Genomic DNA, 19,989 nt, shown 5'->3' with positions numbered 1-19,989 from the left:
AAATAACAAATTCCTCGAGCTTTCAAGCGACGAGAGAGAGCTGTCGGTCAGGCGCCATCCATCATATTCTACTTTGAACGTGCTAGAATTCAATTTAATCGCGCCACGTGGCTCGTCGATAAAAACTAGATGAAATTTCACGGTTCTTATTCGCAGCTCGCGCCGCTGAAAGTACTCTACGATACAATATAATTCATTACCTTTTGTTAAGGGAACGATATCATTTCTCGTTTCTATAGGAGGAAAGTGATTATTTCAATCGCGAGAGAAACGCGTTTCTAGATTCCGGGACGGTGCGCAACGCTGCAACGGGCGAGCATTGTTGCACAACGCGATGAAAATAAATCTAATACGATCCGATGATGTAACGAACGATCGCGTTGCCAGTAGGTCCCGTATACTCGAATGTTTGTCAAAATTGAAAACGAGTTCGTTAGCCGGATCGATTCAGGATTAGAAAGTTCAGCGGAGCTTTCGAGTAGTTCGATGACAAGTTCATAAAATTTAATAAGCCCCGAGCATAATTGAAGCAATTGAAGACTCCAACTACTTCGAAAGTTCGGAAGTTCGAAACGCATCTTATCCAGAAAATTTACGCTACGCTATTGCTAAGTTCTAACTCCTCGCTTCGAGCACGAAGGGGAATATTTTCGTCGTTGAAAGTTTAAACGTGGGTTAGAATTTTGAAACAAAAAAAAAGAACCTTTGGCACACCGAGAATAGAAGCGCGCGGAAATCACATTTCAAAAATGGAATCTTTCACATTTTCATACGTTTCGATTTCCTATTGTGAAAAAATTATTTTACGTCGTTGAATTAAAAAAGAAAAATAAAACGAAACAAAAATTCTTAGAATACACGCAATCGATGAGAAACTTATAAACGATATTGAATGAAAATATATATCCACGTTACCTTGCGTTAACAACACGAAAATTCGAAAGACGATTCTAAAAATGCCTGGATCGCCTGTCTTTCTGCGTCCCTGTTCTCTACGTTCCCGCGTTATCCGGTTTCCTCGATTCCATCGCGAAAGATAAAATCTGCGCCCGTAATCTCGATGGATAAATACGATACCGACGAACAAATTGGCGGAGTTCGCTGTACTTTGCACCAATTTCTACGCGAAATTAGTTTCGCGTCCAAAGGTAACGACACGGTTGCCGACTTAATTACGCAGTCGCTGTACGGATATTTCTGTACGAATGAACGATCCGAATAATGCGGATAATCCGACGGAGAAATTGGTTTACCGTTAATACTCGCGGCGTCAAAGTAATCCAAGCATTCGTACGCCTCGGACGATGTAAATGCTAAACGATCTCAAAATTCTTCTACGTAAAATCCAGCAATTTTCCGACACGATGGTACACGGATTATTCGAGTGTTATTAATTACGGGACGTGTGGCCCGTTGCTTCCGGTTCGCGTCGAAAGTTAACCGCGGTATCACGGGAAACGGTCATGCGTCCTCATAAGATGTCAAGTTAGTCGCGACAGGAATTCCGGACAGTGTGTGTATACATATAGGTGTATATATATATAGGTATATACACATATAGGAGAGAACGATATCATAAGGGGTTGGAAAGAATGGCGGGTAAAAGGAAAGGGTGTGGGTGAGGGTAATAGGGGCCTCGGCTCTACTCGTGGCCGGTCAATTAAATCTCGTCGACGTCGCGTGCAGGAAGCGAGCGCAGCGTGCACCGGAGGCTTCCTTTCCGAATTCGAGTGGGTGGACCCTAACTCTCGAAATTTATTAGCCTGTGCGACCGACCGGCTAATCCCCGGCTAGGTAGCCCGAGGATGCAACTATTACCCGCAGCGTACACCCAAACGGCCACAAGCGAGCTGCCCGGGAGACAGGTGCGCCGACCACCGTGTCGAAACGGACACGTGGTACAGGTATTTGACAATTTGTGGAAAAATATCATCGGGATCGGTGAGAATTAAAATACCTGTCGCGAGAGGTGAACCGAACGGGAATACGAACACCCGAGGAACCAACGGTCGCTACGTTGCGCTCTGGTGAAAAGTTGAAAGCATTTATCGAGTTTGATTTAATTTCGATCGATCAGAAATTGATTCGAGTTGGATACAGAGGTTAGCCTGTCAATTTATGTATCGCGAGATTGACCTACGCGCACGTACGATTTCTAGAGATGAATAATTTCAGCGTAGAAATTACTTTTCATTTTCGAGTACCTGGATCGTAGAACGATTCGAGTGAACAGAGAAAGTAAAAACGAGCCGTTAGATTTGTAAGATTTTATCGCGTCGCGTGCGATCGCCGGTCAAACGCGAAAGATGGCGCAAAGAGGACGCGTATCCGTTAAGGAAATTTAGGGGAGCTTGGAAGTGGATGCAGGATGAGACTATACTATTCCCTGCGTCGCACTTTCGTCTCTGTTGCAACGTTCTCGGCGATCTTATCCCGGTCTGCCTTGTGGCGTCACATCATCCCGCCTCAAAAATCGGTAGAGCTTCGAAGCTTTCGCATTGTACATCTAGCCTTATTCAAAGTCAGCATAAAATTCCTGTTACCTCTCTCTGGCACGGGTTCACGCAGACCAGCCCCAAGCTGCACCTCGCTTATCGCCGAATATATGCCGGAAATCATGGCGCTGCAACGTAAATTCAGCTGCCCGTTCGAGTAATGGAACGGTTCAAGGTTCATCTTGATCTCGATCCACTGAAGATTCTCTGGTTGATCGGCATGGGACACGGCATCGTTGTGATCCCACTTCTGTTGCGAAGACTGCTGCGGCTGAAGTTTTGTGTAGAAATCCACCTACGAGAAATCAAGCGTGAATTCATCGTGGAATTTCAGAACCTGGGGAAGAGGGGGGTGAGGGGGGAGGAACGAGAATTCGGTCGCGCGAGATCTGTGTGCACGAATAGTCGGAGAACGTTGGCCTAAGTGAGAGAGAGAGAGAGAGAGAGAGAGAGAGAGAGAGAGAGAGAGAGAGAGAGAGAGAGAGATGCTGAGAAGCCGAGGAAATGTAAATCTGCTTTTAACGAAATCCGTTCATCTGGAATCGGGAAGCGAACCCTTCGTCTCGCTCGCCCTACTTCATCCCTTTCCCACCCTTCGCTACCGCATGCTGGCACCCTCCGTTAAGCACAAAGACGACTCCTTCCAGTTCGATGAAAAGTCGAAAGACTTTACCATTTCCGGCGCCGTGTTCTCCCGATTAACGTTTTTTTTTTTTTTCTTCTCCTTGCGAGAAAGCGCCGTTCTAGCTAACCCGGAGTATTCACTGGAATGCTCGAGTTCCGAGTTTCTTAATGGATCATTATCGTTCTAAGAACTGGTGATGGCGTCGAAAGTAAGTTATTCGGTTGAGCGGTCCACGGCGAGCTGAATCGCAAGTGGATCGGCCAAGATTTACTTAAAACTTTCCAACCAGGAAAAATACTAACGACTTTCCCGATACTCGTATTCGTGCGTTGTTTCGGCGTTGTTGTTGTTTTTTTTTCTTTTTTTTTTTTTACTCGGACTTTCGTCTCCGAGTTTACGTCTCAGGAATTTACGATACGGTAACGAATTATCCGTTCTGTCTCGGTTTCATAATGGTCGGTGTACGGTCTCGGATATTGGTAGAATTTATTGCTCGGATTCGTGATCAGAAGTCATCCTCACGGTTTCTGTCCCTTCGACTTTAGCGACCCTCGACTCGACCGAAAGCAGCTGTGAAAACAAAACCCAGCTGGTCGTGCTTCGACCCATTGTGTACCGTTCATTGTCCTTTTCGAGCGACTCGTTTCAATTCGAGCAATTCTATAAAAATTCTCCGTGCTTCGCGTACCGATAATTGAAGAGGCGGTACTGGATAAAAATGTATCTCGATTTTCGAACATTATGCTAGACGTTGCCGTATATTGTGAATATATACAGTAACGTCTTGTGTATAGAGAAAATTGTTTGTACCATTATGTGCTTCCTCGACTCAAACGATCGTCGTTTCGAAGAAAATATATCTACGAAAATAAAACTCAAAGCCGAAGGGACTTCGTTCCGTTGTATACCGTTTGTTGTTATTTTCGAGTAATCCGTTTTACTTTGACGGGTTCGTAGAAAATTCTCCAACGGAGCTTCGCGTATTGATAATCGGCAGTGCCGATTTTCGAACATCGTACGAGGCACTGTCCTCGGACCACTGTCCTCGGATTCGTGGACCACGAGGAAAATTAGGATTCTCACGTGATCGTGACAGGAGAAAAGATGAGGGAGTTACCGAAATGAGATCTATAAGAGGATTCATGAATAAGGTTACCTAGCGTACTCGTGTGTCAGGATATGGGAACATTCGACGTTAGGAAAGGCGATCACTTTGAACGGATCAATGTTTAAACATGGAACTAGGGTGAAATAGAGATTTCAAGATGATAATCTCAGGTCGTGACGTAAGACAATTCCCATTTGAATTTTCAGCAAGTTCCCGCCCCAATGTTGATAAAAACACTCGGAAGTGTCGTTGTAAATAACTGCGTATCCCTTGGAGACAGGAAATCCTGTGCTCCGCGTATATTTTTAATTTAGAAAATGTATAATGTCCTAGCGCGGAGCTTGTAGGCTGCGTTGTAACAAAAAACTAGGGCAAAAATTTGCACCGCGTTCGAGGAAGGTGCAATTTCTGATCGCCAATGCAGAAACTGGTTCGAAAAGTTTTTTGTTCGCTGCACGAGGTGTGAAAAATGAACCCCGACAAGGCTGTCCGTTCAGTTTCCCGAAGCTGTACCGAAAAGAGTTGAAGATGATGTACTCAACATCCAGAGCGCTGGAGAAGAAATTCAGTGGATCGCGGTGGACGATAATTCGTCACGTACACAGTACCGGGAAGCAAGTTTGATAATACACGGTGTCTCAGAGTGGAACAAGCCAGAACGCGTCAGTGTCTCATCATCGTTGCTCTTCTCGTTCAACGTCGAGCTTGGATGGGATTGTAACGGGAGAACTGGATTCAGAACGAAAATATCGCACCTAAGAGAGTGGGTACACTCGGGAAAATTATCATTCGGGGATTCTAAACCAGGTTTGCACGGAAACTGGCTTTCATAGTGCATTTGGTGGAACGATAACAGTATTATTCATCGTGAGTTGTTAAATCGTAATGAAACTACCACTGCAGATGTTTGTATGCAGTAATTTACTAGCGCCGTAACATATACAGGGTGATCCTTCTAACGAGTAACAAAATTTTGGAGCTACTGAAAAATGTTTGCGATACCATCGTATACAGGTTCAATTGCCAACGAATTACATCGATAGATTCTATCGATGAAAAACAGGCTCATCTCGAACGTTCGAAGCGAAACTATGTACAGTACCTCGCCAACTGTCGCGGTTTCTGCCTCGATAATTGACGCGCTGTTACCCTCAACTGTACCTACACGCTCTGATTCTTTCTCACTTTCGTATCCGACGTACTTAGAAACGAGTGAACCGGAAACAGATAACACTCAACTCTTGGAACACTTCTCTTGCTGACTATAACTGTTCTCATAATAACGCAAGATCTGTATAAATCTATAAAATCGATATTAACGATATTACGTTAATAACGTAAGATTTATAAAAATCTATGAAATCTATAATTAACGTTATTACGTTCATAACGTAAGATCTTACACACAAGATGTTCAGATCTGCACAAATTCGATCCAGATGCAGAATATTAATTTCGTTCGCGTCAGATCCGAATAAATTTTAGTTATTACAATTTATCGTCCCTTCGAGACGGATATATCTCAACAAATCTTTAGTGCAAACATCAGAAGTAGCATGGAAATCGTGACGAGAGTAACGAGGACCATTCTGTATAAACACCACGCCCAAGTATAAAGTCCTAAGGGACTCTACGAATGACGTAATTGTACGAGTGTAAACAATTATTGTCGTCTGTTTGCTTCTTCCGTGTTGAATGCGTTAATTGAGCAAATAAATACTCGTGTATTAGAAGTTGTCTCCCGAAAGCTTCGGTGAATTAAATAATTATTAGTCGCGAATTTAGGAACGTATTTTTCCGATAAACAACGCTCAATGTCCAATTCCGGGTGTGAACCAATGTTGGATCGTAATGTTGCATTACGTATAAACTCTGCGAGCGCACCGGATATAAGAACAAATGACCGGACATTTCTGTCGCGTTTGCGGATTGAATAACGCGTTTTTAAACGTGACACGTTCCACTGTCGCGTTATTATTGTTATTTCGATAAACGTTCTTCAGAAATTCGAGCCAACGTGGAAACGAAAACGCGAATTACGCGGAAGCAAGAAAACTAAGAGCAAAGTTACGAAACAGCAGTTTGCCCACGGAGTTTTCTCGGGAAGATAGGGTGACGAATTCAGAAGTTCCAATGCAATTTATTTAAACAAAATTGGAAGTTAAACGAATACAAATTGGAAATGAAAGAAGCGAAACGATTCCCTAACGTTTGCAACCATTTCTTCGCCTGGAAACTTTTTCGAACTTGTACAATAATTTCGATATATTAATACACTTGGCCATTTCAGTTTTATCTATTCAATAATCCTATTTCATAATGAATCAAAAGCTGTGTATATTCCCTAAGATTTAATGAAGCAGAAATTATTTATTAATTTATTACTTTAATTAAAATATATTCCACGATGCAGAGAGATCGGTTAAATAAGTGTGCTGACGTTTAATTACGTTCGATGAAAATAATTTAAATGTATTCCTCGTAAATTTTGTAACAGCTTTCGATCAACATAAAATATAATATTTCGAAACATTTGGAACACGTGTATGGTGTCCCAGATGTCGTCACGAATTTCGAAGCTTTTTATTTCCTTTAGAAGAAATTGTTTTGAACGAAAGTTTGGCTAATTCTCACTCAATACGTACAATCTATGTGAATGTAATTACTCTTTTTTTTTTCTAGAAATACGGAACTCTATGCATCCCACAAGTAATATCAAGAGAATTTTCCACGATATTACTTAACTGTAATTGAGAAAAATTTATTTTTCTGTCTTGTAAATTAGAGATGAAGGCAGGAGGGTGTAGGAACACCCATAAGTGTAATGAAATCTAAAGTAATGATGCACTCGAGGAAGTTTGGTCAGGAACGACGCTCTCTATGTCGAGGAATCAGGGTTACCGTCGTGAAATTAGATCTGTGGGGACTTTTGATCATTGACAATCGAAAGAAGCCATTTCTTTGAAACCTTTGAAAAGAAAGTTCGTAACTCGATGACGAGAAATGTCACCCCAACTTTGTCAATACGATTCGTGTCAAGTTCCACTCTAATTATTTGAAACGTACTTTGGAAATTTGTTTCGACCTTTCATCGTATCGTGTTAAAAAATAAACTGAAATAGAAGAATGTAAGACTATAAAATAAATTGTGATTCAACGTTTCAGTTCCAGTTAAGAAAATATAACTAAAAGAATAACGAAATAAACATTTGATTATATATCGTTGAATAGATTCAAAAATAAAAATTAGAAAAATGCACAATTTAATATACCATGGATGAAATATAAAAAATAGAAATGACTTAGATATTCCTATACAAGATAGAAATAACGGATCACAATTTTGTTTTAGGCTCGGTATTGAGTTGCATACTTTTGTCTGTAAACAAAGAGTAAGTGGTGTATTTCAATTAGGATCTACCAATTTATCATTCTTCGAACGAAAGTAATTTCTTGCATTCCTTTCGCATTTCACAAATTTTGTTGTTTCGAAAACCTGTGGAAAAATTTATATTCGACGAGTACACGCGTATATTTCTCGTATTTAACAATTTGTCAAATTCACGTCAGTCGAGACAAACGTACGTGCGCAGATATGTTGCAAGCGCGGACGCACGGATTCTCTCGGTTGAAAAATTATGCAATTCTCATCTCTCCCCTCTGGTCGTGTCTAAGAAGAAAAAACACGATTCGAATGATTAATGGTTTAGTCAACGTCGATGGTTATCTCTTTCTGTAGGGGAGATCGTGGCGAGTCGATAAATAAATTTCGCGCCTTGAGCAGCTATGTTCTGAATTTAATACAAAACCGGTGTGAAAGTGAAGGTAATCACGATTGGCTACCGATTATGAAAAGTCGGATGATATATTACGCTTTGATTGTTTATTTTCCTTTGTTCGAATAATATGAAAATAATTCCACGAGAGAAGAATAATTCAAATATAGTATCCTCTTTGGCCAGTGTTGTACAAAATAATTTTACCAATTTACCCAAGATGAAAGTACATGATTTTTTCTCTCCCTAAAGAAACTTAAAATTTTCCAAAAAAATAATACCAAAAACGTACATTAAAAACACTCCGAATAATGTCGTGTCTGGGCTCATTCTCATCGGAAAGATCTCGAAAATCCATTTCCAAGGAATTTTCTCCACAAACGTAAGAGTGATTGTCACACCTTGAACCGAAATATCAACTAAACGAAAAAAGTGTAATATTTTTCAATGCTCTGCATCTTCATAAGATTGTTCTTCTGTTGTTATTTGTTCAATACTTAACCCACGATAGACTAATTTTTGTCAGTCCCGGTTGTGTCTCGTACCGTTTTAGTTTACGTGGGAGCAGAATTGGTAGGAACAAAGATCACGAGCAAGTTTGTTGGTAGTGCAAATTCGAGCACGCAGGCTGTGTAGGCTCGAGGGCAAACAACGGTACGTTGCAAGAGGTTAAATCCTCGGCGCTCCGTTCAATTAGAGAAAACCGAGAAAACGCGTGCCTCGGCGGCGTGCACAGGGTTGCTTTCTGTATTCGTCGAAGGCAGCCGGAACTCTGGAAGCGGCGATGAGAAGCTCAAAGGGGCGGAGGTCGTTGAAAACCAGCGACGGGGATTACCAGATAGCGACAAGGACTACACCAGCGACGTGCATTCCTCGTCCGTGGACGGCGATTGTCGGCGAACGATGCAGCGTACGATGCAACGCGACAAACTGCAAGAGTGTATACGTAAACACACGTACAGTTGCGCGCGCTGTGACTCCGTGCACCTATGTGTACCAGGTATGTCGACGTAGCGAGAGACTTACGCTCGGCACGTCCGTTACACAGGGTGTTCCGTAATTTTTTTACCAAACTGTAATTGCAACGTGTTCTAGTTACTATCAAAGACAGGGAATTGTTCGATGGAAAAACAAAGTTACGTTAGAATTTCGTTGGAAAATTATTAACGACAGTGGGTACAGGAGAATCGATTGATAAAACGTATCTCATCTGCACGTGAGTTTCTGTTCGAAACGATCGGGGGGTGATCGACCTAACTTATATCAGTAGCAGTAGTTACCGGTAACTTGTAGTTGTAGTCTTGCCCTCAACGCCACAAAGGCTGTATCGATAACCCAAGAGCACATTGATCCAAGGGGGGCTAGTTCTTTGTTTTCCAATCGATGAACCTTCGTCGTTGGATGCTTTCATTTTTACGATTATCTGTCGGTAAAACGTTCTTCTTACGAGCGAAGTTCCGCTCCCCCTTTAAAAGTGTTTCACGATGCCTCCGATCTAACGAAAATTTATTTTTATTCGCTAAAAGTGCGTAGCGGCGTTTACGAACTTATATTTGTATTTTATTACAAATATAAAAAGAGTGCGCGATTTATTCGAGGTGAAATTTAATCATCGATACGGGATTGTTACGTTTCTTTTTTTTTACCGCGAGAAGTGTAGACCAAACCGAGTCATAAATGGCGCGGGAAGTAAAATGATAAGAAAAAAGTAAGGGGTATGTTTTGTTTCAAGCACGCTCGCGGCCTCATCTTGAGAGGGCTCTTATTGTTAGAGGAGGCGTTCAATGCTAGCGCAGATGATGTATTTCAGGGAACCGATAGGTAGTTGAGAAATTCATGAGAAACTTGGCTTTCATGTTGACAATGGAAATCCTATAATTGATGAGTTGCACCGTACATTCTTGCCATTCAATCGAGATAATACGTTATTATAGGTTCTAGCAGTGAACACATAACTCTCCTTACCGTTGACCCTTTCAACTTCCATAAGAAGTAGTTGGATTTGATTTTTTTTTTTTAGTATTTTCATTGAATTCTACTACTGTTAAAATCCACAGTATGGTGTTTCGTAGAAGAATAACGAGATAGATATTGTTACATACACGAGTTAAGTGCAGAGCGATGAAGCTACTTTAATAGATCATAATTGCGATCCAATTACAACGAAACTTGATAATATCCTTTAAGGCGAAGATAATTGTTGCATATTCAATGCTGCAATTTAAGATTATCAATGAACACGGAATTTACTAGACGGACGGTTCCTACATTTTTAACCTTGGTTGTTCACCTCCAGGTACGAACACACCGATCTTAATGTCGATACTTTTTAAAAGTTTTGTAAAATGTTTGAACCGACGACGTTCGAATAAATTTTAAAATAATTTCCCCGACGTGCAACTATTTCGATTCAATTCTTTTCCACGCAGCATTGCATTCGTAAAATTAACCAATATATCAGTCGTCCTAACTTTAGATGCCACAGCAATCTGTTTACAGAAACAGTTGGCTAACAAAAGTCAATATACAACATCAACCACTACAAAGTATCAACTTTGTATTTGCTCGCATTGCTCGTGCAGTGCAACGTTTGAGCAAAACTGCCATGAAGTTTGCGAAGTTGTAAATTCAACGTTCCACGGAATGTTACACTTGCATTTTGAAATGTAACATTGAATGCAATGGTTACAGTTTGACATTGTAACGCGGCAAACAAACTGACTTCTCGGTTTTTTCGGTAGACGAAACTTATTCCGTTTTAATTTCGCGATACGTATGCATAATTTAATAGTTCAACGCATTCCTTTCAAAAATGTACGAGCATCAATTGTGTTTTGGGATTAGTGTAGGTTTCTTTCTTAATTTCAAGGGTAACACAAATGTTTTAGGATAACTTCAAATATTATCTTGAAATTGTTAAAAATATGATAACGTTTCTTCCTAAAGTTAATTTTACATACGATACATTAAAAACTTTATAGCGACATCGCGATTTATATTATATTATTATGAAAAGCTTTCCCCAATTACATCCAAACCCCCAAATTTTTCTCGTTTGACAATGTACCTTTAGTTTCCAATCGTTTAACAATACATCCCGTTGCAAGAAACCATAACACAATAATACATAAAATTGCTACCAGAGATCCGTTCTTAAAATCCAGGCAGAAGATAATACCCACAATTCCTTATCACCGTTCAAAGTAATGATAATGAAAACCCGCGTCCATTTACCTCGACGCGGTTTTCCTATATACCGGTATAATGGTGAATTATTTTAAAGGGAGTTTCTGTCCAACTCGATATCATTCTTGAATGTGTATTATATTTTCACGGAATATATCTTCCGTTGGGACTGCTCGTGGAATAATTGGTAAAAGTATTTCAGGACGCCCAGTATATACACGTAGCACCGCACGGGCTTACACCTCAAAATGTACTGCAGTCGTGCTATGCATTGCACCTAAGGGCGTAGCCATGCGAAACCCCTGCAATGGCAGTTTGTCCCACGAATTTATGCGCGTGGCTGCCGGCTCCGAAAACCGGGATACTTTTGACCGTTATTCTACGCGCGAACGTCAAGCCTTTTCGGCACCTTTGAAGTGTTTTCGGAGGTTTCCCGAGCTAACCACGGTTATGAAATACGAGAACCAACGCCGACACGGCACTCCCGCGATATTGTTTTAACGTTATTTGACACGTTATTGCTCGACAATTGTTGAGCTGCGGCGACGACGACGACGCGACGACGAGAGCGTTTCACTTATTAACATCCTCACGTGTATGGGACGAAGATTTACATTCTGTTACGCGCAACACGCGCGCGACTCTTTTCCCCTCTTTCCTGCCCGATTTTATTCCCCGCGCAAACTCGTTACTTATTACCGCTGCGGGGTTTAGCGCCAGTTTTACGGGGTGTACGGACAATTTATTTAAAACGCGAATTCATGTGCATCGACAATAATTAATAAAAAGGATTTTTAGTTCTCATTTTTTTTTTTCTCTCGCTCCGATTATCGTAGAAAATTCATCTCACGAGGGGTGAGATGAATCTTTTTCTTTTTTTTTGTTTTTTCGAACGTAGAGAACGGACTCGAGTTCCGCAACGATTCGCGACAATGTTTGCCGCGATTAAAATTCATATTTCGAGAAAGTGTACTCATTATCGCGAAATTACGAGATAAATTTCTATACGCGTGCGGAACGAGGAATTGTGAATCTGAAACGATTTGTACGTGTAACGTTTGAAGTTGTTCGAATAATTATTTCGTTATCGTTCTTTCGAGTTCGTTGCATCGAACGAAGGATGCTAACAGTAATTCGCATCGAACCGGACCAAACTTACTAGAAAACTTACTAGAGATCTCATTCACTTTCACACACACCGCAAACACGTCTTCGAGATCAGAGACTCATTAATCACCAAATCTCGATCAAATTTCCCCGAAATATTTCCAATCGCGTCTGTCCATCCGCGCACAATTTCCCTCATTGATAGCAAAAATTTCGAGACGCGTACTTAAACGATCTCGAATTTCGTACAAAAGATGCAAAACGTTGCACACAATAACCGGCGTGGCGGTCACGGTGTTTCTCGATTCCTCGATTCCTTTTCCACGCAGAAATAAATAAAGCCACGGGTACGGGATGACCTAACGGCTGGTAGCGGGCAACAAAACGTAAAGAGATACCCATACGCGTGCAGGGGCGAGGAGAACTGTGGCATCTCGCGCAATTACCTTCTACCTTTTCCTTTTCCAACGATTCCTCTCGTCCATGATTTCCTGGCTTCGTCGAGATTCAGCAGGTATTTAAGGGTGCTTACGCCCGTTGAAAGAACCACGGATAGGTGGTATCGAGTGAACGCGGCCAGGGTGGTTGGAACGGGGCTGGCGGAGGGGTAGGGAGGCAGGAAAAAAGCAGAGATTGTCTAGAAGGCAGTAGAAACGGGGAGAGAAACGAAACCATGCTGCTCGAGAAGAAAGAAACTGAAAGCCGATGCTCGAACACCGAATCGATCCTATAAGATTCTTCCATTCTCCCTTTTACAGGGTTAGCCGGCTGCTTGCAGCGAGGAATCGACCGACGTGTTCGGACTTTACTTCGCCGGAGATGGGGCGAATCTCGCGAAATTCGCGCACCTCTGCAATTTGTCCGACGATTTCGGCAACGAAATCTCAATTAAAGGGACTTAAATACAAGGGCCCCGGCCCCGGCTAGCTACGACCAGATAAGCGGCAGACCGAGCGTATTTTCGATCTAGTCGAGTTTTTTATCTACCTGCAAGGTAAGCACCGCGTATAAGTCTGCCAATCGGAGGGGAGAATCCCGACTGGATCTACATGGATGAGACGAAGAAGGTTTTTTTAACGGAGACCGGTCTATCGGGGAAGCAAAAGTACCCCGTGCACCTACAAAGGAAAGAATCCCTTTGTGTGACGTTCTCCTCTAATTTCGATCTCGGAGAGTCTCTAATGGGTTATCGGGCTAATAAAATATTGGGTGAAATTATCCGGGGCTACATGGGTGAGAAGGTTTTTACTTGATTTCAATCGAGCGGAGAAGTAACGGTATGTTACGTGTGTAGATACGAAGAAAAGAATGTTTTCGAGGGACGTTATCTTGTAGTTGGATCTCGGTTATTAGACCGAGAAGATGTTTGGTGAAATGATTTGGATCTGCACGGGTGAGACGAAGAAGATGTATAAGACATTGGTTTACGTGAAACAATGTCTCTGGAAAATAGTAATTCGATAGATTCGATCGGTCGATCACTAGACCGATAGATTGTCGGTAATGTGAAAGAACTTTTCCAAAGAAATTCTGTTTTTGTAAATGGTACCGGTCGTTTACTAGACCGATGAAGTATCAGTTATGCGAAAGAACTATTGTAAAAAATTTGGCTCCTCTATACTGTATCGATTACCAGACTATGAAGTTGTTAGTTGCGCGAAATAACCTATCCAAATAATTCCGATTCTATAGATCGGATCGGTCGGTTATTAGATCGATAAATTATCAGTCGTGCGAAATAACCTTCGCGAACAATTCTAATGCCGTAGATTGAATCAGTCCGGTGATCAGATTAACAAGTCGTTAGTTCGCGCGAAATAACCTTTCTAAAAAAAAGTAGCGATCGTCGAATCTAAATTCCATCCGTAGCCATTCCCCCGATCCTTCTATTCGCCTCTAAATTGCGTTTTCGTGATAGGAATGCTAATACTCGTTACTTTGTGAAATCCCGGCCGGTAGGGACCTTTCGAAAAAATTCTCTCCAGCTGACCAGCAGATTTGATAACAACGGTTAAATTATTCCATCGATAGCTAACCTTTGCTTGGCTCGAGTGTACTGGAAATGGCCTGATATTTTCCCCGGGTATCGAAAAATTCTTCAAAGAGACTGCACAAGTTTGTTGCCAAGAATCAAAGGTAGGGCCTAACGGTCGAATCGATTCGACGGGAACTCCTGTGTTTCCCTTTCCAAGTAAAGGATAAATTCAGCAAAGAAGGCCTTTGAAAATGGTTCACCAGGTGATCCTTTCGGCGACTCTTTTTGATCTGTTGTGCAGCCATCCGCTGGAACCTTTATCTTCGCTCGTGTTCCACGTTATTCGGAGTGCATACGATGCATCGATAATCTATAAACCAGATCCGATTCAGCGATTGCACAGACTGACGCGACCACGTATGGTAGCGCACGCGAATACAATAAATCACGGGCGAATATGACCTCGAAACGCGCGGGATGCCATTCGAAACAGGTTGAACGTCCAGGGCAAGCGTTTGCCGTTTCTCTTCGGGCGTCGCGTGTCTCTTGTGTACGCCTCTGATCGATGATTCCGCAACGACAGTCGTTGTCGCTTTACGGAGTACGCGAATACATGACACTTGAACGATTAAGAACGCTTTTCTCATAAAGCTACCATTCCCCCGATGCCTTTTTCCGTGGCGCACAACCCCGTTCCAGAGGATGCGACTTACCGATGTCGCTTGGAAAATTACGTTCAACGTTAAGACATTGTACCCGACTACGTTCCACGGTAATCATTCGTAACGTAAATCGCTATCTAACGAAACAAAATTAAATATTTCTTGGAAATTTTCATTGCGCCTCTGCGGATAGCTTTTACGATTGTAAATACAATGTACGTGAGATAATATATCGTGGAAACAAATTGATGTTACGTTGAACGATAAACTTGATCGTTACACGATATAGGAATAAATGTATCAGATATTGTCGAAATAATATCATACCAGAGATCACGTATTTAATTTTAGGAATTGTAGTAATTGCTTACTTACTCTTGTTTTTTACCGAGAATGTTACAACGACCTGACATTTTATTATCTAGTATAACATTAATTTGCTCCTATTCGACGCTACATCGTTTTCTATACGTTTAATTCGAAATGAAAATGTTTGCATAATTAATTCCCAAAGGCTAAAAAAGATGTACTTTTTACGATGTCGTATCCAACATTGAGAATATTTGGTACATAAAGATTTAACACGGTTTTCGCTACGCAAACGGGTAAATAAAATTTCACGTGACGTCGTTCGTGTCAAGCAGCCACTAGCATTACAAGTTTGCCCGTATCGTAACAATAATTACAGAAATTAAATCACGCGCATTGATTAAACATGGAGACTAAATCGTGGCCATGAATTAAACATACGAATTAAATTACTCGCATTAACTTACAATCAACATTCCAACCTTTAATTTTTGCTCCAGTTATGAGAAACGAGGTACCGATTCGAACAGCGGGGGTTTGAATTTTGAAACTTCGTTAAAATATTTCAATTCCAACCGTTCTCGTAATATTACGCGCGATATAACATCGGTATTGACCGAATTCTGCAATATGCAAACTTATTAAACGTTGAAAAATGTAAATCTAACAATATTTCCGTTTATCTCCTATCAGCGATTACACTTTCAAATAAACTTCGTTTTAAGGAAAATATTACAAATTATACAAAAATACAATGCGATTTACGACCAATTTCACCGTCGAACACAAATTATATAAGTAATTAAATATTCTCGGCATTTTGGTTACTTAATATTAATTCTGCACAGCAATTGATTACATTGCCCGACAAAATTTTCTTCTGTTTTTTAATAACCAGTGGGTAATCCTTGTAGAGTAACGTTCCACAAACAAGAATCCCGAAGTCGAATTGTTGTAACATCCCCCGTTTTCGAAAAACTCAAAATCTTCGACAATAACGAGATATTACATAAATACTAACAACGTTAGAAAGTTACAAAAATCCGACTTTGGGATTATTGTCTATGGAGTGTGGCTCTACAGGATCACCCATTGGTTATTGGAAGGCAAAAATCGTGTCGGACAGTGTTATCAGTGGAGGAGATATTGTGAAACTCCTCTAGGTACACTTAAGGGGTATGTAAAGAGATACCCTTGTGGATGCATGTCATCGAATGTATTCCTCGCTTCTCATTACATGGCCATACTGGGTTGCAACCCTTAATGTGCTGGTGTCAAAAATGCTTATAAAATCTATCCTGAGCTCTTAACTTCAGACACTCGAGTTGGTTAACGTCATCGCTCCTCGTTGCTTTTAAGAGTACGCTACATCACTGCCGTCGATAATACCGGTTAATTTTTCAGTCTCAATAGTGTAGCGAATAATTCGATGGACACATTGTATTAACGAGATATCGATTTTATTCATAATATTTTGAAACACTACGTCTGGGATTAATGGAAGTGGTTAACGAGATTTTTTGAATTGGTAATTATGAAAATAAACTACTCGAACGCTTCATTTTTTAAATTAATCGAAATAAATTCATTTGCTCGTCGTAAAAGTTAATATAATATAATATAATAATATATAATATATAATATAATATATATAATGTTGTATAATTAATTATGTCCTAAATTCGCTAAAGGATGAACAGTCTCTGTTTCTTAGCGATTTTCTAAAATATAATCTTCTATTTTTAATTTTAATTCACTATCGAAAACGTTTTCCACGGATCATCGTAGCTGGAAACAATATTTCAGAGACGACCCTTTTTAACGTTACGTGATTGTTACACATGATCGTTTCCATCATCATTTCGAAGATCGTTCGGTATCATCCTAGGATTGTCTCGACGATACTTCCTTTCTCTGTCGGGTAGCCGTTACACAATACCGTGTCGACTACCTTTTGGGGTGTCATTCTGGAGGTGTCTCAGGGACATTACTTACCCGTTACATGGTTGTTACACGGGTTACGTCTACCATCGTTTCAAGAACCACGCAAAGGTATCATTTTTTTCCAGACGCGGGTAGCATGGGAAGCAGTAACTCCACTCGCATGGTTAGAACAGGAACAGACTGTGACACCTAGTTTCCAGAGTTAAAGGAGGGTACGGACGTCGGGAAACTTGTTCCTTGTGTGACCCAGTGTGCGCAAACTCGTTGTATCTTACCAGTTCTTCATCGATGGTATAGGAATCGATATAACTCTCAATCAACCAAAGGTTACATAAATTTACTACGCGGGATGCAATATATCGTGAAACATTGTATCCCAACTAAAAGTAGCTGACTAAGTTCAGTCGCTAGTTCGGCCATATTATTCTGCGACCATCTCGATGTCTCTGTGTTCCCTAAATTCTATACATTTTCTGAAATCAATAATCCGGTACTCCTCGCCATCGTATTTTGGTAACTCACCCTTACTCACGAACGCAGTGAGAAGTCTCGAACCGACCTAATTCGATAACCCGCGTTTCCGAAATTCCAGTCCCCTTTTCGAAAATTTATTCTCCACTTTGTTCATGTTATTCTATTACCATCTCGGCGTATCCGCTCTGTCTCGAATTCTACGTCTAACATTTCCCGAAATTGATAATCCAATATTCCTTCTCGGTACATTTGAATGTCCGCTAACTCATGCCTGCTCGCAAGTTGTGCTACACCGATACCCGTACCGTTTCGATTCGCAATGTTCGATCCCTACGTTCGTCGCAAATAAACGATCGGTTAACACGAGAAAGAATTCCGCCCGTCCCGTGTCCCAGATATCAAACGTTCCAAGTACATAACAATCAATTGACAATCTTCGGCCGGGTAAATTCATTTTCGTGCACCGCGGGATACGCATACCGAATCAAAGCGTAATTCGTGCGCGCAAAGCGCCGGGATTTACGGACGCGGAACGTGACTGGCTGTTGAATCGCGATCGAATCGAAGAGATCGCTTTTTCGGCCGGTTTGTAACGAAAATTCTGGGAAAAACATAATGCATGCGCTCGTATAAAAAGCAACTCGGTGTTCCCGGGCGCGAAACTCGTTGGTAAAAAGCCGGCGGTGAAGAGGAGTACTCGGTGAGGCGCTTCTCGTTTCCGATTTACGTTTTTCCGTTCCGCTCTTACCGCGAAGAATGCCGCGTAAGAGTGGCGTGACTAGCACGGAAGATTAAGGGATTTAAACAAGTCTCTTTCGGGCGAACACATCGTATCTCGGGGGTAGTTTACAACGGCGGGGGTAACTTTCTTTCGACGTCGCCGGACCCGCCCACTATTTGCATTGGAAATACCGTGGCACAGAACAAACCGACTATGACGACGAACGGTTCGAGAAACACGATTCTCGAGTAAACGTGCACGGTATAGAAACTGCGTATACATGTTATCGGCGCAAATTCTCGAAACTCTTTACTATTCTTCGGGACTTGTTTGCGGTTGTACCATCTGGCAGGGTAGAACTAGGCGATAGAATCTCCGCTGTCCTAATCGATGGACAACATCGCACAGAATTATAATTTTAATACTGTATCGATATTTATCAGCGTCCAGAATTATCATTTTAACGGTGCGTCTTTATTGTACAAATTTCATATTGTTTGGACGATCCTGACAAATTCTTCTTTGATAAATACACGCGTTAAACCCGAACGATACATCACGAATACATGGAAGGTTTTTAACGAGTTTGCCGATCAATTTCTATATAATTTCTATCCACTTCTTCCTAATTCGATGTCACCTTCGTTGTTTCTCGTCTTTCGAATTATCTCGTGTTTTATTTTCGAAGTTAAAGCCATACGCTTCCGCGCCGACGCTATTACTTTATGCGAACGCGTACACTGCAACTCGAACAGTAAAAGAAAAGGAGAAATCGGATACGAAGGGATACAGAGACTCGCACGGTAACTCGAGCTCGTGAAATTAGAGACTTATACAGGGTAATCTACAGAAGAAGTTACAGAAATTAGGAGCACATAATACTCTCGAAAGCAGACGAAACGTATCCAGCCAACTAACTGTACACAGATTATGTCACGTCATGGCATACTTTTCAATAGGCCGGTATTTATTTTGTTAATACAATTCTACGCAGACCCGCATCGAGTATCCATGTTTGTCCAATTGTTACGTATTCCCGAATTTTTCTTCCTCTGCTCCGAAACACCGTGTAGACGTATCGACGACTGTTTAACATAAATTCATTACGAGGAAAGGGAATCGATACCACTCTGGATCGATGATATCTATTTCCGACGGAGTTGTTTGAAGTTGATTAGATCTTGTTTGAAAGCAGTTAATTTGCGATCTCGCCGTGAACTTATAACCAATCCACAATAGGACTGTATTATCTGGGTCACGTTGATTACTTATTCGATGACAAAGTTCTCGACGTCGAAACCAATACCGAATACTTCAAAGACTCGGATGGATAGGACCTTTGCCGATAGGGAGGATTTAACTTGTGGTTACAGGGATCCCCCGTATACGATTTGCGGAGACATCGTCAGTTGATGCCAGCGAAGCAATGTCTAATTCGTATACACCCGCTTCGATGAAATTTGCTAACGTCGAGTGAAATACATTTACGAAAGATATTCTATGGATAAGGAGCAATGTCTGCAGCACGAAACGTATTATTACAAATACTTGTGCGAAAGACGTAGAAAGGTTCTGTCCAGTCACTTTGCTCGAGGACAATGTAGATC

General features: G+C 41.3%; 1 protein-coding gene across 3 annotated transcripts in view; it reads right to left on the bottom strand.

Moving 5' to 3' along the window:
* Positions 1–19,989, bottom strand: part of LOC143149276 (uncharacterized) — a 443,848-nt gene that overhangs the window by 10,052 nt on the left and 413,807 nt on the right. For all 3 annotated transcript variants that reach the window (XM_076316493.1, XM_076316494.1, XM_076316495.1), the window contains one exon: positions 2,544–2,790. In XM_076316493.1, coding sequence (XP_076172608.1) covers positions 2,544–2,790 — 247 coding nt within the window. The remainder of the gene's footprint in view (positions 1–2,543; positions 2,791–19,989) is intronic.

Source organism: Ptiloglossa arizonensis, chromosome 7 (assembly GCF_051014685.1).
Source record: "Ptiloglossa arizonensis isolate GNS036 chromosome 7, iyPtiAriz1_principal, whole genome shotgun sequence".
Classification (NCBI taxonomy): domain Eukaryota; kingdom Metazoa; phylum Arthropoda; class Insecta; order Hymenoptera; family Colletidae; genus Ptiloglossa; species Ptiloglossa arizonensis.
Note: the sequence above shows the minus strand (reverse complement) of the source record. Positions and strands in the feature narration are given on the sequence as shown.